The sequence below is a fragment of the Lampetra fluviatilis genome, chromosome 61 (genome assembly GCF_964198595.1).
Source record: "Lampetra fluviatilis chromosome 61, kcLamFluv1.1, whole genome shotgun sequence".
Classification (NCBI taxonomy): Eukaryota; Metazoa; Chordata; class Hyperoartia; order Petromyzontiformes; family Petromyzontidae; genus Lampetra; species Lampetra fluviatilis.
Window position 1 is genome coordinate 4,434,604 of NC_136335.1, and position 22,900 is coordinate 4,457,503.

Consider the following 22,900-nt stretch of genomic DNA (forward strand, 5'->3'; position numbering starts at 1 on the left):
GAAACAATAAAATAATAAAAATATAAAACAATAAAATTATCACGTCGTTTCGATTGCAACACAAGCAATCATCATCAGGTGTGAAAACCACAGCAAGATAAACCTTACTAATTGGCTGTGTCGGGTGGCGGCGGGTTTCACGACGCATTTATATTTACGCGATCTAACCCAAAACAAACCCTGTATCATGGCCCATATGTAATATGAGGATATATCCGGCTCACTGACGTATCACAATTTGATAATTATTTTTTTACCCTTCTATCTGGCAACAAAACTGACACCTTTTTACAAGGAGTCATGTTTGCATAGACCACAATACCTGCAGTCATAATGCAAAGAAAAAACATAACTCTGATAATGTGCACTGTCCTTGAAGTTGATTGGTCCACACCCGAGACAGCTTTCCTTAGAGCCTAGTCTCACATGGGTTGGACCAGATGACGCCATCAGAGTTATGTTTTTTGTTTGCTTTATGACTGCAGGTATTGTGGTCTATGCAAACATGACTCCTTGTAAAAAGGTGTCAGTTTTGTTGCCAGATAGAAGGGTAAAAAAATAATTATCATATTTTTACTGGCAAATGAGGTTCCCATGGTGTATCACAACTTGTCATGGTGATTGGCTCTGCCGGTCCTGGTTTACTGTTAATGGGGAGAAGCCTGGGGGCATGGCCCTGACGTGATGGAAAGGTGACAGCTATAAGGATTGGGTCTGCTGGCTTTGACCTCAGCCAATGGGGAGATGAGTCAGGGGCGTGGTCTCGGGAGCTGACGAGGGAGCCTGGAAGATTCGATGCAGGCTAACGAGGATTGGCGGAAACGTACCACGTGACCCGGGTATTAAATATGGGTGGAAACGAACGACACGGGGGGGGGGGGGGGGGGGGGAGAACGGGAACGAACAGAGGAAGGGGGCCACGCGGGAGCGGGGCTTTGAGTTGCCACGTGGCAGTGCGTCTCTCTCTGTCTATCTGTCCCTCTCACGCTGCCTATCAGCAGCGTGAAGTAACTGTAACATAAGTTGAATAAAAGACGGATTCCAGAAGTCGTCTCAACGAGCTTTATTACACATGTAATCAATCGCTGTGGTCAGCGTTTCTGGCCTCTTTATGGGCTCAGTGCTGCTGGCATCTCGCTGGAGGCTGATTCTGGGGGTGTGCAGTGGCTGTGGTTGGCATGTTTCTACCCCACTTTGATACTGGCTAAAAGATCCGATGATATGGCATGTTTGTGTTTGCCTGCAGTGCTTCTAGATTTGAAGCTTTCGTGACCGCAAGGATTCATATTCGTAGGTTTTTTCGGTAAAGTCACGTAGGTAAAAAATTAAAATTTAAATTGATAAAAGTAAAATAAAAATAAAAATCACGACGTTTCGGAGGCAACACAAGCTTCCGTCTTCAGGTGGAACCGTTACAGCACGATAGCTGTATCAAGTAAGATAAATTCCAAGAAAACAGTCCTTGTATATGTAATAAAAGACTTGACCACGATGTCTGGCTCAGTGTCCTTTATTCGGTTCGTACTGTATTCCCACACGGCTGTCTCTACTCGTTCAGTCTCCACAGTGCTGACTCCGATGTCGCTCCAGTACTCTCACACAGCCCCTTTTGGCTGTACTCGCTGCAGCTCCTCTCTCCTTCGTCCACTCCGCAGCTCTGACAGCCTCGTGCTGTCTCTCTCTCTTCGTCGCTCCTGCCACTCCTGGCAGCCACACCGCTGCCTCTAACACACAGCCCTTCTGGCTGTCTTCTCTGCAGCTCCACACCACTCTGTAGCTTCCTCCTGTCCTCGGGGTTGGCTCCCGCTGGCCGACGGTGCCCCCCCTCTTCTCACTCGCCCGCGTGGCCTTACTCTTTTCCATTCACACCCCGACTGACTTCCCCTTCCGGTTTACCCGCTTAAGGAGCCGAACCTTCCACCCACGTCACGTGACTCCACCCCCCGTGACGTCACATCCGGAAGGTCGCTTACGCCCGCATTACATATATATACTTGGCTCCTCCCACCCTTAACCAGGCTCCTCCCACCCTCAACCAGTATATATACAAGGATTGTTGGCTGGATCTGCCTGAGCTTGCTGCAGCTGTTGCTCCCTGGTTGTGCCGTGGGCTGCTGCTACCCTTTTCACTCTCTGAGTGCACTGGTGGAGCGTGGGGGGCAGGCGTGCCACCCCTATGATCCAATCGAAATCCCTCATTTCGATCGGATCATTGCGGTTTATTAGTAATAAAGCGGCATTTTGCGACCCCCACTGCCACCGTGTAGCATGTTATTACGTGCCAGGGACTCTATGTGATGATAGGACAATAGTCTGAGTCCATAATTGGCAATAAGTAACGGCAAAGCAGTTATAAGTGACTCAGAATTGTCCGCAGTTGCGTATCCAGTACACGACTTCCCTGAAGGCATTCACCTTCAGCGAGCGCGATGCTGATCACACAACGCGGTTCGAATTCGACCCTCGATCGATTGCTGCGCCATCGCCGCACACGCGTCGACTAAAAAGCAAGGGACAACTTCTAACTTACTAACAACTCCTCTATCATGTTTCATTGCTGGAGGGGTTACCCCCCTACCTGAAAATCCTGGCTCCGCCATTGTCTGAGTGGATTACATAATATTTTCTTCAACTTAAAATAACTGAAATCCTTATTGTTCTTCTTGGTTCTTTCAGTAAAGTCACGTAGAAGGGAAAAAAAAAAATAAAAAAAATAAACATAATAAAATAATTCTCACGACGTTTCGGCCACAACGCAAGCAGCCGTCCTCAGGTGAAGAACAGGGCTGTCGACAGACCTGTTCTTCACCTGAGGACGGCTGCTTGCGTTGTGGCCGAAACGTTTCGGCCACAACGCAAGCAGCCGTCCTCAGGTGAAGAACAGGGCTGTCGACAGACCTGTTCTTCACCTGAGGACGGCTGCTTGCGTTGTGGCCGAAACGTCGTGAGAATTATTTTATGTTTTATTTTTATTATTTTATTATTTCCCTTCTACGTGACTTTACCGAAATAACCAAGAAGATGAATCCCTGCAGTCACGAAAGCTTTAAATCGAAAAATCCTTTTTGTTGGTGAGATAATCTACTCGTATCAAATTCCATTGATCTTGTTCACACGTGGGACTTCTGATTAGCAGGGTTGGCTACGTACGGTGCCAAATAAGTTCAACATACATGTAATAAGTTCAACATACATGTAATGAGTTCAACATACATGTAATGAGTTCAACATACATGTAATAAGTTCAACATACATGTAATAAGATAATTGTTATTTTTACCCTTTTATCTGGCAACAAAACTGACACCTTTTTTACGAGGAGTCATGTTTGCATAGACCACAATACCTGCAGTCATAATGCAAACAAAGAACATACTTCCAAATGAGGTTCCAATGGTGTAAATGCTTAACCCCGAGCTCCCATACTCTGATGGTGCATTGTCTTTGAGTTGTGCGCCTTTTGGCGTCATTTGGTCCAACCCATGTGAGACTAGGCTCTAAGGAAAGCTGTCTCGGGTGTGGACCAATCAACTTCAAGGACAGTGCATACATTATCAGAGTTATGTTTTTGTTTGCATTACGACTGCAGGTATTGTGGTCTATGTAAACATGACTCCTTGTAAAAAAAAGGTGTCAGTTTTGTTGCCAGATAAAAGGGTAAAAAAACAATTATCATATTTTTTACTGGCAAATGAGGTACCAATCGTATACATGTAATAAGTTCAACATACATGTAATAAGTTCAACATACATGTAATAAGTTCACCACTTCGTATACTCTTGACTTAAATTGTGCAAAATCGTTGTGTCCTCCTGGACTCTTTCTCTCAACATATTTCTCATGATTCTCAAACGGATTTCCACCATGCGCGCCAAGACGGCGCTAACACCTTAAATCCATGCATTTGTAACCTCCAGATGAGACCATGACAATTATTTTCGCTGACTCGTGAAAGGGAGTCCACACAATAAGGATGAAGACCTTATTGAAGTTTCCTTACACTACAAAAGATAGGCATCATGATCACGAGGTCCCATCATCATCAGCATCACCCTCACAGGTCATCATAGGCCGCCACGGTGGTGAGAAGTTAACTACCTCTCCTGATATACAGGAGGTCGTGGGTTAGATCCAGACCCTAACGCCTGTATATTTGGTGTTTGCCATGTGCGCTCTCTCCCTGTGATGGTGTGATTTTTTTCCCGGATCCTCCGGTTTTTCCCTCCACATTTAGAAACAACGCGCGTTTAGAATATTTGGTTACCGCTTTACATTTCCACACGATGACAAGTCACTCCGTTAAACTATCACTTGTGGCCAGGTCGCTTCCGAAAACAGCTAATAGCTCAGTCAGCCGTGCCTGGTAAAAAAAAAAAATTCAGGTCACACAATTCTCACACGAGGTCGCATCATCATGATCACAAGGTCCCATTATTATCATGATCATGAGATCAAATTATCATTATCACGAGATCCTATTATCATCATGATCACGAGATCAAATTATCATCATAATCGTGAGGTCCCATTATCACCATAATCACAAGGTGCCATTATCATTATCACGAGATCCCATTATCATCATGATCACGATATCCCAGTATCATGTTCACGAGATCCCATTATCATCATGATCACGAGATCCGATTATCATTATGATCACGAAATCCGATTATCATAATCACGAGGTCCCAGTATCATCATGATCACGAGATTCGTTTATCATAATGACGAGGTCCCATTATCATCATGTTCACGAGGTCCCATTATCATCATGATCACAATATTGAATTATCATCATGTTCACGATGTCCCATTATCATCATGATCACAAGATTGAATTATCATCATGTTCACGATGTCCCATTATCATCATGATCACAAGATTTAATTATCATCATGTTCACGAGGTCCCATTATCATCATGATCACAAGATTTAATTATCATCATGTTCACGATGTCCCATTATCATCATGATCACAATATTTAATTATCATCATGATCACGGGGGTCCCATTATCATCATGATCACAAGATTTAATTATCATCATGTTCACGAGGTCCCATTATCATCATGATCACAAGATTTAATTATCATCATGATCACAAGGTCCCATCATTCCCAGAGAATCTCCACCACCCAGCATCAGCATCAGCAGCAGGCGATGTGTATTTGTGTCTTGAACTTCTTTTGCACCGTACGTAGCCAACCGTGATAATGTGGAGATGCGGGGGAAGGACAACAAACTAAACACACAAAGGCAGTTCTAAAGAAATGAGTTTTGTCAATCTAGACGACGATGATTTCAAAGTGGGCTTCCTAACAATCGGACGGGAAGAACGTTCCAGACGGCCACCGCCGCTGTTGAGATTCAGCGGATTTGTCCCTTGATGATGGCTCACGAATGGCTTCCCTCCCTTGTGCGCGGTTCATTTGTGGGCACGGGAAACACTCCGTGGGGCGTTATCGTGACGGTGATGACGGAGATCGCGTGCCAAGGAATGGCTCCCACCACCACCACCACCCACCACCACCAAACCCAACCACCAACCCCATCGCACTGTACGGAACGCGTGTGAGTGGCGGGAGAGTTCGGCGGGGAGGGGGAACAGCAGCAGCAGGAGGAGGAGGGAGAGCGGAGAGAGAAGAAGACCAAGAGGCACGAGATGATGGCTGCTCCACACGCTGCTGTTGAGGCGATGCCGCTGAGCACGGAGCCCGAGCGAGATAGTGGCAAGGGAGAGGGCGGTGAGAGATGGGAGGAAGGAGGTGGTGAAGCATCACCATCATCATCATCACCACCATCATCATCATCACCATCATCATCATCACCATCATCACCACCACCATCATCATCATCACCATCATCGCCATCACCACCATTATCACCGCCATCATCATCGCCATCATCACCACCATCACTATCACCATCATCATCACCACCATCATCATCATCACCATCATCATCACCATCATCACCACCACCATCATCACCACCATCATCATCGCCATCATCACCACCATCACTATCACCATCATCATCACCACCATCACCACCACTCAATCGCGCCGCTCTCATTGAATCACCGCCGTTTATCGACCCACGCTGACAAGAGATTGTGAGGCTTTGTCCGAGCCGCGCGGTTGTGGTTGATGTTGTGGTGGTTAATGTTGTGGTGGTTGATGTTGTGGTGGTTGATGTTGTTGTGGTTAATGTTGCGGTGGTTGATGTTGCGGTGGTTGATGTTGCGGTGGTTGATGTTGCGGTGGTTGATGTTGCGGTGGTTGATGTTGCGGTGGTTAATGTTGTGGCTAATGTTGTGGTGGTTGATGTTGTGGTGGCTAATGTTGTGGTGGTTAATGTTGTGGTTAATGTTGTGGCTAATGTTGTGGTGGTTAATGTTGTTGTGGTTAATTGTCCATAGCCGTCAATCCATCACGGGTTTACCACGTGTTCTTGTACAGCAGAGAAATTTAGTTTTCAGATCCACACGGCGTACAGAGCCGTTTCAATGCGGGCAACACACAATACTGTATAATATTCGTGTTTCTCTCCTTGTGATGGGAATTTGTAGGATAAACGTTGCGATTATAAGGGGCACTGGGTGGACCTATAAGGTCTGTAATAGGGTAAGAGGCACTGGATAAGGGGTTGACAGGTTTGGGATGTCGTGGTGGTTGTGTATGGTTAATCATCTGTTGCATGCTCTACTCAAATGGTACTAATAATGCTAATAATGTCTGATGTTGTTCGCGAAAGGCTCCGCGTTAAATCTTCATTCAATGTTGGTGTTGTTGATGCTATCTCCATTGTCTACACGGAGCCGCGTGGAGGCGTGCAAGGAGCCTGTTGTTGTTGTTGTTGTGTTAGTGCATTGTGTTAGTGTGTACTGTTATTGTGTTCTTGTTGTGTTAGTGCATTGTGTTAGTGTGTACTGTTATTGTTGTTGTTAGTGCATTGTGTTAGTAGTGTGTACTGTTATTGTGTTCTTGTTGTGTTAGTGCATTGTGTTAGTGTGTACTGTTATTGTGTTCTTGTTGTGTTAGTGTATTGTGTTAGTGTGTACTGTTATTGTGTTGTTGTTGTGTTAGTGCATTGTGTTAGTGTGTCCTGTTATTGTGTTCTTGTTGTGTTAGTGCATTGTGTTAGTGTGTCCTGTTATTGTGTTGTGTGTTAGTGTGTCCTGTTATTGTGTTGTTGTTGTGTGTTAGTGCATTGTGTTAGTGTGTACTGTTATTGTGTTGTGTGTTAGTGTGTACTGTTATTGTTGTGTTAGTGCATTGTGTTAGTGTGTCCTGTTATTGTGTTGTGTGTCAGTGTGTACTGTTATTGTGTTGTGTGTTAGTGTGTACTGTTATTGTGTTGTGTGTCAGTGTGTACTGTTATTGTGTTGTGTGTCAGTGTGTACTGTTATTGTGTTGTGTGTTAGTGTGTACTGTTATTGTGTTGTGTTGTTGTGTGTTAGTGCATTGTGTTAGTGTGTACTGTTATTGTGTTGTTGTTGTAGTGTGTGTGTTCGTATGCGCCATTGTATAAGTAGAATGTATGTATTGTATTAGTGTGTTATTGTAATGTGTTCGTATCTGTTATAATGTGGCAGTATAATTTGTTATTGCGTTGCGTGTAACGCGTATTATGTAACAATGCTTTATTGTGTTCGCATCTGTTATGCCTTAGTAGAATGTGTGGCTTATCACGTTGCGTGTGCGTGGTGAGCGAGCGGTGGGACAGCGGTTAGCGCCACGCTGCGCTACAAACCCGGCCACCCGAGTTCGATTCCCGTTCACGGCCGATTATCCGAACTGGGCCTCCCCTAGGTCTGCTCGGCCTCAAACGTAGTGCGGTGTGCAGTGGTTGCTGCCCACCCACTCACCCACCCACGTTCCTCGTGTACCGTGCCGGCCTTAATAGGCGCTCGCTAACAATAAAAGTGCCTCTCCATAACAAAGGCTCAGCCTTTTGTTATGCAGTCTATTCTTAGTCTTAAGCCTCACCTTACCATATTAATAAAAAGTGTACCGTACATTTACTCGATACAGCTGTCGTGGCTGTGACGGTTCCACCTGACGACGGAAGCTTGTGGTGTTGCCTCCGAAACGTCGTGATTTTTATTTTATTTTAATTTTACTTTTATTAATTTAATTTTTTTAACCCACGTGACTTTACCGAAAAAACCTAAGAATATGAATCCTTGCGGTCACGAAAGCTTCGAATCTAGAAATAAAAGTGCCGCCTGTTACGGCTGCAACGGGGAATTAGCTTCGTGTCGATGCCGTGAGGACGGCGCCGTCGGTTTCCCGCCAAAAAATGGCGCCTGTTGTATGGGAGCGCAGGGGGGAGGGGGGGGCATCCATTTAGGGGCCGTCCATAAATGACGTCACGCGATTTTGGAGGATTTTTGACCCCTCCCCCCCTCGTCACGCGGCGTCGCAAAGTCAGCCCCCCCCCCCTCAAATATGACGTCACAAAGCTCTCACCCGTTACTCTCACTCGTTACCTCACTAGTTAGCTCTCGTTACCTCACCCGTTACCTCACCCGTTACCTCACCCGTTACCCTCACCCGTTACTGAATCCGTTACTCTCACCCGTTACCTCACCCGTTACCTCACCCGTTACCTCACCCGTTACCTCACCGTTACCTCACCGTTACTCTCACCCGTTACCTCACCGTTACTCTCACCCGTTACCTCACCGTTACTCTCACCCGTTACCTCACCCGTTACCTCACCGTTACCTCACCCGTTACCTCACCGTTACCCTCATCCGTTACCCCACCCGTTACCTCACCTGTTACCTCACCAGTTACCCTCACCCGTTACCCTCACCCGTTACCCTCACCCGTTACCCTCACCGTTACCTCACCCGTTACCCCACCCGTTACCTCACCCGTTACTCTCCCGTTACCTCACCCGTTACCTCACCCGTTACCTCATCCGTTACCTCACCCGTTACTTTCCGTTACCTCAGCCGTTACTCTCACCCGTTACCTCATCCGTTACCTCACCCGTTACCTCACTCGTTACTTGACCCGTTACCTCATCAGTTACCCTCACCCGTTACCTCACCGTTACCTCATCCGTTACCTCACCCGTTACTCTCCCGTCAGGGTCGGGATCGAACCCACGACCTCCTGTACACCAGGCGAGGTAGTCAACATCCCCTAGCCACCGTGAAGATGAGAGAGAGAGAGACACGCAAACTCCAAATACACAGCAGCAGGCGTCAGGGTCGAACCCACGACCTCCTGTATACCAGGCGAGGTAGTCAACATCTCCTAGCCACCGTGATGATGATGAGAGAGAGACACGCAAACTCCAAATATACAGCAGCAGGCGTCAGGGTCGGGATTGAACCCACGACCTCCTGCACACCAGGCGAGGTAGTTAACATCTCCTAGCCACCGTGATGATGATGATGATGAGAGAGAGAGACACGCAAACTCCAAATATACAGCAGCAGGCGTCAGGGTCGGGATCAAACCCACGACCTCCTGCACACCAGGCGAGGTAGTCAACATCTCCTAGCCACCGTGATGATGATGAGAGAGAGAGACACGCAAACTCCAAATACACAGCAGCAGCAGGCGTCAGGGTTGAACCCACGACCTCCGTTGTCCGTGTCGTGCAGGGAGTGAGCAGGGCAGGGCGGGCTGCTGCGAGTGTCTCCTGGCCGCCTTCTCCCTCCTGCTCGTCATCCTCACCCTGCCACTCTCCATCTTCTGCAGCATCAAGGTTGGCCTACCAATCCCCACCCCCCCCACCTTCTCGCCCACCAGAGTTCGCAACCGGGTACCCGATACCCGTACCCTACCCAATACCCGGCTACCCGTACCCGGCCGGGTACGGGTACCCGTTTGCGACCCTGGTGCGGCCGGGTACGGGTAGGCCGTGAGTCACTGGTGAGTCACCGTTTGTCACTCATTTCCCAACGTCTTGTCTCTTCTCACAATTCAAGTTCCTAGAATCAACCCACCCGCGCCTGCAACGTGGCTTCATCCCAGAGGTCGCAATCGGGTACCCGTACCCGTACCCTACCCGTACCCGGCCTGGTACAGGTAGGGTACGGGTAGGGTACGGGTACCCGTTTGCGACCCTGGTGCGGCCGGGTATGGATACAGGTAGGCCGTGAGTCACTGGTGAGTCACCGTTTGTCACTCATTTCGGGTAGGGTACGGGTACGAGTAGGGAACGGGTACCCGTACCCGACTGGGTACGGGTACCCATTTGCGACCCTGGTGCGGCCGGGTACGGGTACGGGTAAGGAATCAAAACCCGTTTGCGACCTCTGCCCACCCGCGATCACTCGCTCGCTCGCTCGCCCGCCCTCTTTCGGGTGGTGATGAACCTGGGGCCGAACCAGGGCAACTGAATCTGGCAGCCGTCGCAGGCGACGCATGAAACCGTGAGCGGATGTAGCAACGTTGAAGGGGGAGGGCACGGGCCGATGGAGATTTCTCTCTCTCTGTCCCTGGCCAATGAATAGCGTCGCGTTTGCTCAGCGCTGATGGGCTCCACGCCATCTCATAGTGATAGGTTTTTACCCTTTCAACTGGTACAAAAACTGACACCTTTATACAAGTACCAGTTGAAAGGGTAAAACATTTAACCCGTAAAAACAAAGTTTTTCACTCTAAATCCTTTATATGCGTGGCGGCTAGAGTCCTCTCGTCCTGTGGCTTGAGATGGCTGCCACCTATGGGTCAGATGATTGCCAGCATTAAGCAATTGGTAATTACATTTTTTTTTTTTCCCCTAAACAGTGTAAAATTTTGGAAAAAAAATTTCACGAAAATTCATTGCCACACACAACGAGTCCGTGTGCAAAATGTCAGCTCGATTGGGTTAAAAAACGACCGAAAGATTTGCACGGTCGTAAGCAAGCAAGCACGCAAGCACGCAAGCAAGCAAGCGAACTTAATATAAAGGATTTAAAAACCACATGAAGTTGTCGAAGGCTCGCTGGCAGGAGGATCAAGGGACAGACCCAGGTGCCGTGGGTTGACTGAGACGACTGGCAGATGCACCAGCTGTGCCCCCCTACTGTTCCAACTCGCTGCGTTTTAGCCACCTGGCCGCTCCGCTCGTTGTTGTGAGCGTCGCTCCTCTGCCCTCCGTTGGAGGGTGACAGCCTCCCAGCTGCCCAGTAGCAGCAGCAGCAGCAGCGTCCTTCACGAGGCTCCCTCTGTGACACCGCCGCCGCCCCTGCCCCGACTCCGCGCCCCCCGCTGTGTAGATCGTGCAGCAGTACGAACGCGCCGTCATCTTCCGCCTGGGACGCATCTTGCCGGGACGGGCACGCGGCCCCGGTGAGCACCGCACTCACCGCACTCACCACCACCACAGTGTCTTTCTTTCACCGCACTCACCACGCTCACCACCACGTCCTCTCACCGTGCTCACCACCACGCTCACCACCACGACCTCTCACTGCGCTCACCACCACGCTCACCACCACGCTCACCGTGCTCACCGTGCTCACCACCACGCTCACCACCACACTCACCACCACGCTCACCACCACGCTCACCACCACACTCACCGTGCTCACCACCACGCTCACCACCACGCTCACCACCACGCTCACCACCACGCTCACCACCACACTCACCACCACGCTCACCACCACGTTCACCACCACGCTCACCACCACGTCCCCTCACCGTGCTCACCACCACGTCCCCTCACCACGCTCACCACCACGCTCACCACCACGTTCTTCTCGCACCACGCTCACCACCGCGACTGCTACAACAGGGCATATATCTCTGCTTGGTTGACGTGGTCAAGGCCTATGATGACATAAGTTGACCAGGGCTCTGGGTTATTCTTCATGCTTTCGGGGGTCCCTGACCATTTTGCTCGTCTTTAAAGACCTTCGTGATGGTGGGCATGGTAAAGTTGTGTGGCTGAGTGAGACAATGACTGCTCACCTTGGCATGTGACAGGGATGTCCTCCGTCTCTTGCGTTATACATTGTTTTGAAAGCAGTTTTTTTTAACACATTCCTGCGGAGGGAGCTGGTAGGAACGTTGGGTTGCTCGGTCAATGGCCTGCAGGGTCAACGGCGGCGTGGTGTATTCCGCAAATATGGCCGACTGTGAGGGCGGGCACAAGCCGGCGTGAGTAGGTTAAACGTTGAGTTTTATAAGGGCACCACGGGGTGACCAGCCCCTCCCCACCCAGCCCCACCCCTCTCACCCCCTACCCAGCCCCTCCCCACCCTCCCCACCCAGCCCCTCCCCACCCTCCCCACCCAGCCCCTCCCCTCTCCACCCAGCCCCACCCCTCCCATTTTTAGATGCACGACGGACGGACGGACACAATAATCCCCTGTGGGCTGGTGAAACCAGGTGGTTCCTACCAGTATTAAAACGTACAAATGAACAGCACACTCGAAGGGCACGAACCAGAGAGAGAGAGAGAGACGCAAGCTAACAGAAACAAATTGCGTTCATGTGAGTTGAATGAGTGCTGTGTATATGAGGGCAGCAGTTCCAATGTAAACTGTGTGAAGAAAATGGATGTAAAAAAGAGCTTCATAGCTCATCGGATTCTTTCAGTGTCAATAAAGTTTCTCATTCAGTTTTAGGTTTTTTCGGTAAAGTCACGTAGGTAAAAAATTAAAATTAATAAAAGTAAAATAAAAAATAAAATAAAAATCACGACGTTTCGGAGGCAACACAAGCTTCCGTCTTCAGGTGGAACCGTCACAGCACGATAGCTGTATCAAGTGATACAGCAAGCGTATCATTTACTTGATACAGCAATCGTGCTGTGACGGTTCCACCTGAAGACGGAAGCTTGTGTTGCCTCCGAAACGTCGTGATTTTTATTTTACTTTTATTTATTTTAATTTTTTACCTTCGTGACTTTACCGAAAAAACCTAAGAATATGATTTCTGGCAGTCACGAAAGCTTCAAATCTAGAATTTTTCATTCAGATTCACTTGCGCCGTGCCAGGCCTTGATAAGTGCGACTGAACTAATAGCAATTTCCCCAACAGTCTCTAGAAGGCTAAATGAAGGACCTTGTCCGTGTGTGTGTGTGTAGCGTAGCGGTGAGCGCTACGCTACGCTACGAACCCGGCCCCCCGAGTTCGATTCCCGCTCATTGCTACCAGTCACGAATATCTGAACCGGTTCTGGGCCTCCCCTAGGTCGACTCAGCCTCAAATGAGTACCTGGTGCGGTGTGTAGCAAACATTGCCACTGAGGGAGACAAAGGCTTGCCAGGCGTTGTGCTGGCCACCCACCCCCTCGTGTGCCGTGCCGGCCTTCATAGGTGCTAGTCACTAACAGCACTTGCCCCAACAGTCTGTTACAGGCTACACGAGGGATCTTTGTCTTTGTGTGTGCAGGGCTCTTCTGGGTGGTTCCTTGCACGGACACGTTTAAACGGATCGATATGCGAACCATCACGTTTGACATCCCGCCCCAGGAGGTACGCGAATGAGTGACTGGGAGTTGGGCCTAAGCAGAGGTCGCAATCGGGTACCCGATACCCGTACCCTACCCGATACCCGGCTACCCGTACCCGTTTGCGACCCTGGTGCGGCCGGGTACGGGTAGGCCGTGAGTCACTGGTGAGTCACCGTTTGTCACTCATTTCCCAACGTCTTGTCTCTTCTCACAATTCAAGTTCCTAGAATCAACCCACCCGCGCCTGCAACATGGCTTCATCCCAGAGGTCGCAAGCGGGTACCCGTACCCTACCCGTTACCCGGCCGGGTATGGGTAGCCGGGTATTGGGTAGGGTACGGGTACCCATTTGCGACCCTGGTGCGGCCGGGTACGGGTAAGGAATCAAAACCCATTTGCGACCTCTGGGCCTAAGGTAATTGTGTTGGTCACGTCGGTTCTGGCCCACTTCCCCGGTGGCAAGTGGTTCCCCACGCTCCACACGTCAACAGCGGCGTTATTCTACCCAGGTCACCGCGGCAAACGAGACTTTACGCTGATCATCTCTCAGTTGCACAAAAACTACATTCAAACTCTGTCGAACGTCGCACCGTAGGTAGCCAACCGGGCTAAGCGGAGGTGCGGGGAAGGACAAAAACTAAACGAAAAAAATTAACCCGTAAAAACAAAGTTTTTCACTATAAATCCTTTATATGCGTAGCATCGGTTTTATTTTATTATTCATTTCTGTTTTTCTTGAGTAAGCAAGCAAGCAAGCAAGTGAAGTTAATATAAAGGATTTAAAAATGAAAGATCACCTCTTGACATGCCCCGTATATTCCCGAGGGCACTAGCGTTGACCCGTTTTACCACTTTCAAGAACCTGGCGGCTTCAATTTAACTGGTCTATAAATAGTCTCCATTGTACAGCGTGGGGGCAGGGATTTCATGCCATGTGGTTAGTCAACATTTGCGTCATCATGAAACGGGCGGCTAGAGTCCTCTCGTCCTCTGGCTTGAGATGGCTGCCACCTATGGGTCAGATGATTGTCTGCCACCATTAAGCAATTGGTAATTAAATATTGAAAAAAAATTCCCTAAACAGTGTAAAATTTTGGAAAAAAAATTTCACGAACATTAATTGTCACGCACAACGAGTCTGTGTGCAAAATGTCAGCTCGATTGGATCACGGGAAGTGGGTTAAAAAACGACCGAAAGATTTGCACAACAAAAACTCTCCACAATTTCACTGGCATTGGCGAACACACGCCCCACGCTTTCTACCGTGCACAGTAGGGGTGCAACTCACAATTCACGTTTGTTACTGTCAAGGTCACGACCCGTGGTTTTATTCATTTGCTTGTTAAACGGCAGCATTGCAAGTTTGTGACGAGATGTTAACTACCTCGCCTGGTATACAGGAGCTCGTGGGTTCGATTCTGAGCTTGATGATACTTGCTGGTCATCATTTTTCTCCGGCTCCTCCAGTTTTCCCCTTGAAATTTTGAGTTTTTTTTTACCGAATTAATAAAAATGCCTCTTCAGAGTATTTTACCGCTCTGGCGGCACGCCGCATCGACGGGCCGGCCGACGGATGAACCCCCCCCACTCCCCTCCACCCGGCAGATCCTGACAAAAGACTCGGTGACGGTGGCGGTGGACGGCGTGGTGTACTACCGCGTGGCCGACGCCATCATGTCGGTGGCCAACGTGTCGGACGCGCACGCCGCGACTCGCATCCTCGCGCAGACCACGCTGCGCAACGCGCTGGGCATGCGCACGCTCGCCGAGATCCTGTCCGACCGCTCCGAGCTCGCGCACGCCATGCAGGTGAGCTCCCCGTCAGACCCGTCGTGCACTCGTCACGCAGGTACGCTCACCGTACACCTGCTCGTGTCTTCCCGCTCCCCGCGCCTCCTCCCATCTGCTTGCATCTCCTATCTGCTGGCATCTCCCATCTCCCCGCGCCTCCTCCCATCCGCTCACATCTCCACTCTCCCCATGCCTCCTCCCATCTTGCATCTCCACTCTCCCCACGCCTCCTCCCATCTGCTCACATCTCCACTCTCCCCACGCCTCCTCCCATCTCGCATCTCCACTCTCCCCACACCTCCTCCCATCTCGCATCTCCACTCTCCCCACGCCTCCTCCCATCTCGCATCTCCACTCACCCCACACCTCCTCCCATCTCGCATCTCCACTCTCCCCACGCCTCCTCCCATCTCACATCTCCCATCTGCTCACATCTCCACTCTCCCCACGCCTCCTCCCATCTCACATCTCCACTCTCCCCACGCCTCCTCCCATCTCACATCTCCACTCTCCCCACGCCTCCTCCCATCTCACATCTCCACTCTCCCCACACCTCCTCCCATCTCGCATCTCCACTCTCCCCACGCCTCCTCCCATCTCACATCTCCCATCTGCTCGCATCTCCACTCTCCCCACGCCTCCTCCCATCTACTCGCATCTCCACTCTCCCCACGCCTCCTCCCATCTCACATCTCCACTCTCCCCACGCCTCCTCCCATCTTGCATCTCCACTCTCCCCACGCCTCCTCCCATCTGCTGGCATCTCCACTCTCCCCACGCCTCCTCCCATCTTGCATCTCCACTCTCCCCACGCCTCCTCCCATCTCGCATCTCCACTCTCCCCACGCCTCCTCCCATCTCGCATCTCCACTCTCCCCACGCCACCTCCCATCTCGCATCTCCACTCTCCCCACGCCTCCTCCCATCTGCTGGCATCTCCACTCTCCCCACGCCTCCTCCCATCTGCTGGCATCTCCACTCTCCCCACGCCTCCTCCCATCTCGCATCTCCACTCTCCCCACGCCTCCTCCCATCTCGCATCTCCACTCTCCCCACGCCTCCTCCCATCTTGCATCTCCACCCTCCCCACACCTCCTCCCATCTCGCATCTCCACTCACCCCACACCTCCTCCCATCTCGCATCTCCACTCTCCCCACGCCTCCTCCCATCTCACATCTCCCATCTGCTCACATCTCCACTCTCCCCACGCCTCCTCCCATCTACTCGCATCTCCACTCTCCCCACGCCTCCTCCCATCTCACATCTCCACTCTCCCCACGCCTCCTCCCATCTCGCATCTCCACTCTCCCCACGCCTCCTCCCATCTCGCATCTCCCCTCTCCCCACGCCGCCTCCCATCTCGCATCTCCACTCTCCCCACGCCTCCTCCCATCTCGCATCTCCACTCTCCCCACGCCTCCTCCCATCTCGCATCTCCACTCTCCCCACACCTCCTCCCATCTCGCATCTCCACTCTCCCCACGCCTCCTCCCATCTCGCATCTCCACTCTCCCCACGCCTCCTCCCATCTCGCATCTCCACTCTCCCCACACCTCCTCCCATCTCGCATCTCCACTCTCCCCACGCCACCTCCCATCTCGCATCTCCACTCTCCCCACGCCTCCTCCCATCTCGCATCTCCACTCTCCCCACGCCTCCTCCCATCTCGCATCTCCACTCTCCCCACGCCTCCTCCCATCTCGCATCTCCACTCTCCCCACGCCACCTCCCATCTCGCATCTCCACTCTCCCCACGCCTCCTCCCATCTGCTGGCATCTCCACTCTCCCCACGCCTCCTCCCATCTGCTGGCATCTCCACTCTCCCCACGCCTCCTCCCATCTCGCATCTCCACTCTCCCCACGCCTCCTCCCATCTCGCATCTCCACTCTCCCCACGCCTCCTCCCATCTTGCATCTCCACCCTCCCCACACCTCCTCCCATCTCGCATCTCCACTCACCCCACACCTCCTCCCATCTCGCATCTCCACTCTCCCCACGCCTCCTCCCATCTCACATCTCCCATCTGCTCACATCTCCACTCTCCCCACGCCTCCTCCCATCTCACATCTCCACTCTCCCCACGCCTCCTCCCATCTCACATCTCCACTCTCCCCACGCCTCCTCCCATCTCGCATCTCCCCTCTCCCCACGCCGCCTCCCATCTCGCATCTCCACTCTCCCCACGCCTCCTCCCATCTCGCATCTCCACTCTCCCCACGCCTCCTCCCATCTCGCATCTCCACTCTCCCCACGCCTCCTCCCATCTCGCATCTCCACTCTCCCCACGCCTCCTCCCATCTCGCATCTCCACTCTCCCCGCGCCTCCTCCCATCTGCTCACATCTCCCCTCTCCCCACGGCTCCTCCCATCTCGCATCTCCACTCTCCCCATGCCTCCTCCCATCTACTCACATCTCCACTCTCCCCACGCCTCCTCCTATCTCACATCTCCACTCTCCCCACGCCTCCTCCCATCTACTCACATCTCCACTCTCCCTACGCCTCCTCCCATCTACTCACATCTCCACTCTCCCCACGCCTCCTCCCATCTCGCATCTCCACTCTCCCCACGCCTCCTCCCATCTCGCATCTCCACTCTCCCCACGCCTCCTCCCATCTACTCACATCTCCACTCTCCCCACGCCTCCTCCCATCTCGCATCTCCATTCTCCCCACACCTCCTCCCATCTTGCATCTCCACTCTCCCCACGCCTCCTCCCATCTCGCATCTCCACTCTCCCCACGCCTCCTCCCATCTCGCATCTCCACTCTCCCCACGCCTCCTCCCATCTCGCATCTCCACTCTCCCCACGCCTCCTCCCATCTACTCACATCTCCACTCTCCCCACGCCTCCTCCCATCTCGCATCTCCACTCTCCCCACGCCTCCTCCCATCTCGCATCTCCACTCTCCCCACGCCTCCTCCCATCTACTCACATCTCCACTCTCCCCACGCCTCCTCCCATCTCGCATCTCCCCTCTCCCCATGCCTCTTCCCATCTACTCACATCTCCCATCTACTCACATCTCCACTCTCCCCACGCCTCCGCTCTCCCCGCGCCCCCCTTCTCCTCCCTGCAGATGAATCTGGACGACGCTACGGACTCTTGGGGCATCAAGGTCGAGCGCGTCGAGATCACCGACATCAAGCTGCCCCAGCAAATGCAGCGTGTCATGGCGGCCGAGGCCGAGGCGACGAGGGAGGCACGCGCCAAGGTGACTTTCCACTCCGCGACGTGGGGGGGGGGGGGGGTGGCGGGGTGGTGGGGGCCTTGAACCCCCCCCCCCGTTTTAGACCCCGCATCAACACAGCACCCATAGCCAGATGATTTGGGAACCCTCGGCCGGTGATTTTATTTCACACGGCCCACGGCCACATGAGGCCTACCGCTAGGGTTGACACCTTTTCCGAATGCAAAACCCACACTAGTGCTCAGTTTGCCTCGGGCTATCGTCATAAATGTGCAGCACCCTGCAGTAAAGTTCAGTATCGTCATCATCATCATCACGATCCATGGCAGATTGTCCATAAGTGTCCACTGCACATGTCGTCATATTTGTTTCCACTTTCGTCTTCGTCTTGTGCCAATATGCTCAAGTAGTGACACATAATTCTGGCCATTCTCCGTTCGAGTCTTCCTCAATTTCCAGTTTTTTCCATTTTTGCGAACAACAACAACAACAACAACAACACACCTTCAATGTTACTGTTGTTGTGCATCCTACATACGTGTCCAAATACTGCCAGTTCCCTGCTCACCACTGCCTGCATCGGGGTCTTCTTCTCTACGCAACCTTAGTCTTACTTTATTACTTCCTTGTTGGTCACTCTTCAGGTCCAGCTGTTCAGCACGTCACCACAATGCCCCAGCAGAGCTCGGGACAAATCAACGCCTGCCCCCCCCCCTCCCTCCGCAACCCGCGTGACCCTGCCCCGTACGACCGCCAGCGAGTACATGATCTCCACGTGACCCCACCAACCCCCATGACCCCCCCCGCGACCTTCCCCACGCACAGGTGATCGCGGCGGAGGGCGAGCGCGACGCGTCGCGGGCGCTGAAGGAGGCGGCGATGGTGATGGCCGAGGCGCCGAACGCGATGCAGCTGCGCTACCTGCAGACGCTGAACGCCATCGCCGCGGAACACAACTCCACCATCGTGTTTCCGCTGCCCGTGGAACTGCTGCGCGGGTTCGTGACGCCGACCGCCGCCGCCTCTTGAGGCGCGTTCGGTCGCCCCGCCCTCCCTCCGCACCACACCCTCACCCCCCCCCTCCACCCACACTGTCACACTCCTCCGCACCATCTCACCCACGACGTCATGCCGCACCATCATGCCACACCATCACATCCCACTCAGAGTTGAAGCCGCCATTTTTGCCAAATGAAGAGTGTGTGTGACGTCAGGCAGCAAGTCACGTGACCTCTGTCTTCGATCTGATTGGATGCCACTGTCCCGGTTGCCCATCTTCACTTCTTCACTCGTTTAAAGGAGGAGGGGACAAAATCCGCTGTGGGTAACAAATAAAAAATGTCATCTTTGATCTGCTTAGCAACGAGATTTTTACAATGGGAAGCGCTGCAGTCACCATCGCCGGTGCCAACTGCTGGCAACGGTTGACCTAAAGTTTCCCCCGGTGGATCGTGGCTTTTGTGTGTCTGTCTGGCGGTTGTCACGTTGACACCAGGTCTCAGAACAATTCAATTCCTTCTGCCACCTGAACACAGATCATGCCATTTCTCCTGTACTGATGAGATCAAGCATGGACATGTGGCAACCCGATTTCAGTGGTTTACGACTGGCGTGCCACGGAAAAAAATCCAGGCACGCCATAGTATATATTTTTATTGATCAACCGTTGCCATTTCTATAATTGGTTTTTTTACCCTTTTATCTGGCAACAAAACTGACACCTTTTTTACGAGGAGTCATGTTTGCATAGACCACAATACCTGCAGTCATAATGCAAACAAAAAACATAACTCTGATAATGTATGCACTGTTATGTTTTTTGTTTGCATTATGACTGCAGGTATTGTGGTCTATGCAAACATGACTCCTCGTTAAAAAAGGTGTCAGTTTTGTTGCCAGATAAAAGGGTAAAAAAACAATTATATTTTTTACTGGCAAATGAGGTTCCAATGGTCGTTGCCATTTCATCAGCAACCCGCGACCAGCACTCGTTGTTTCAGCGAAGGCTGCGGTAAGCCTTCTCATTCTCAGATGTGGGATGTTGTAGATGGTGGGAGTGGGCCTGTCGCTTTCTCTCGGCTAGCTGGAATCATCTTCTCCGTCGGCCAGGGTCTCTGGGGAGGTCTGAACTGCATACCCAACGCGACCATTGCAGCTGCATGAGCCACGTTCTTGAACCTTATCCATTTCCCATCGGCATCAGGAGGAGGGGGGGGGGAACGATGCCAACCCCAGTTGCAAGCTATGATTCATTTCTAACTGGCTACTTTCATCAGCGAGCCAAGACCTGGCTATTGCGGGTTTTGAATGAGGTCCAAGGTGGACGCCCACCAGTGCAGTGGAAGAATGTCAGGCGCATATTACAGATGACAAACTGATGGTCAGTGGCCAGATCAGCTCCACGGTAGGTCTTGGCGTCAAGGACATGGGCCCGCATTGGCTGGTCTGTCACTATATACACCAGCAGATGTTCTTTCTTGGCCCCGGCGTATATCCATGATGTCATTCCGGAACAGTGGTTACAAGCCCATGGGCTACACAGAAGTCGAGCAGCTGATCTGGCCCATGCCTTCCAATCAGAGGTCGCAACCGGGTACCCGATACCCGTACCCTACCCGATACCCGGCTACCCGTACCCGGCCGGGTACGGGTACCCGTTTGCGACCCTGGTGCGGCTGGGTACGGGTACGGGTAGGCCGTGAGTCACTGGTGAGTCACCGTTTGTCACTCATTTCCCAACGTCTTGTCTCTTCTCACAATTCAAGTTCCTAGAATCAACCCACCCGCGCCTGCAACATGGCTTCATCCCAGAGGTCGCAATCAGGTACGGCCGGGTACGGGTACCCGTTTGCGACCCTGGTGCGGCCGAGTATGGGTAAGGAATCAAAAACCGTTTGCGATCTCTGCTTCCAATCACTCCAGCCCAGGTGTATGCGTCATGATCCACTCGTTCATGAAAGTCATCCAACAGGATGACTCTATCCCAAGGTGCCACTTTAGCTGTACCCGCGATAAGTCATTGAAGGCATCTGACTCATCGGCCTTACCTGCATGCCTCCACTGATGTTCATATTCGGTGGGGGCATAAGCCACCATCGCCACTAATCCTCACCTCCCGTTGATGGGGAAGCAAGCCCACAGTAGCCTGGGACAGCTTCCCACGTCTTACCGCCACGCTCCCACACCCCCTTCATTATTTTGTTCAGAAGAAGAGCCACTCCCTGTTGTTTGGCAGTTTCCTGCACCGAGTGGAGGAGTGTCCATTCCTCATAGTGACTGGAGCCAGAACCAGTCCACCAGACATCCTGTACTCCACATCGGTCCAGGCAGTACCGGTCCAGTTCCTCAACAAAAAAGTGGCAGCCTTTCCTCCGCACTGAGCGTTCGAACATTCCACGTGGCCACTCGTAGTGGTTTTTTTGCTGTTTCTGGAGAGAGCCCGAGGGTGGGGATTTAGTCTCCTGGCTCGGCCAACTTGGGCTTGGCCAGGAGATGTCACAGATGCCTGTGCCCCCGGGGCCTGCTGCACGATCTTTTGTATTTTTTCGGTGAATTGAGTTGACTGAGTTACCAGCATCTCGCAACCTTCCAGAGCCCCCCGTTGGCCACCGTGGCGACTGTGAGCGCCGTAAGGGTAGCATGCGATTGCTCACAACCTCCACACCGTTACCGACTGACATCCACCGAAGGGATGGGGGTTGTTTTCGCCAGCCGTATCACATGCGCACACACACACACCATGGTCAGTCACGATCAAGCCGTATCACATGCGCACACACACACACACGTCATGGCCAGTCACAATCAAGCCGTATCACATGCGCACACACACACACACCATGGCCAGTCACGATCAAGCCGTATCACATGCGCACACACACACACACGTCATGGCCAGTCACAATCAAGCCGTGTCACATGCACACACACACACACACGTCATGGCCAGTCACAATCAAGCCGTGTCACATGCACACACACACACACACGTCATGGTCAGTCACAATCAAGCCGTATCACATGCGCACACACACACACACGTCATGGCCAGTCACAATCAAGCCGTGTCACATGCACACACACACACACACGTCATGGTCAGTCACAATCAAGCCGTGTCACATGCACACACACACACACACGTCATGGCCAGTCACAATCAAGCCGTGTCACATGCACACACACACACACACGTCATGGTCAGTCACAATCAAGCCGTATCACATGCGCACACACACACACACGTCATGGCCAGTCACAATCAAGCCGTGTCACATGCACACACACACACACACACGTCATGGTCAGTCACAATCAAGCCGTGTCACATGCACACACACACACACACGTCATGGCCAGTCACAATCAAGCCGTATCACATGCGCACACACACACACACGTCATGGCCAGTCACAATCAAGCCGTATCACATGCACACACACACACACACGTCATGGCCAGTCACAATCAAGCCGTGTCACATGCACACAC

At 52.0% G+C, this 22,900-nt stretch overlaps 1 protein-coding gene across 2 annotated transcripts; it reads left to right on the forward strand.

The window, feature by feature from the left end:
* Positions 1 to 5,465: 5,465 nt before the first annotated feature.
* On the forward strand, positions 5,466 to 20,141 carry LOC144951311 (stomatin-like). 2 transcript variants are annotated; one of them, XM_078881518.1, is made up of 7 exons: positions 5,466 to 5,772; positions 9,633 to 9,736; positions 11,238 to 11,310; positions 13,363 to 13,445; positions 15,030 to 15,233; positions 18,299 to 18,433; positions 19,235 to 20,141. In XM_078881518.1, the coding sequence occupies exons 1-7, from the start codon at positions 5,670 to 5,672 to the stop codon at positions 19,436 to 19,438; spliced, it is 906 nt and encodes a 301-aa protein (XP_078737644.1). In that variant the 5' UTR covers positions 5,466 to 5,669; the 3' UTR covers positions 19,439 to 20,141. The 2 variants fall into 2 exon arrangements, with proteins under 2 accessions (XP_078737644.1, XP_078737645.1); XM_078881519.1 differs by having other exon boundaries at positions 5,472 to 5,751; positions 19,235 to 20,140.
* The last annotated feature ends 2,759 nt before the right edge of the window (positions 20,142 to 22,900 follow it).

Excerpts from the sequence above, each read along its gene's own strand:
- LOC144951311 (XM_078881518.1), top strand. The coding sequence starts at position 5,670 with ATGATGGCTGCTCCACACGCTGCTGTTGAGGCGATGCCGCTGAGCACG. Across the intron at positions 9,737-11,237 it reads CCATCTTCTGCAGCATCAAG|ATCGTGCAGCAGTACGAACG; the intron begins GTTGGCCTACCA and ends CCCGCTGTGTAG. Across the intron at positions 13,446-15,029 it reads TTGACATCCCGCCCCAGGAG|ATCCTGACAAAAGACTCGGT; the intron begins GTACGCGAATGA and ends TCCACCCGGCAG.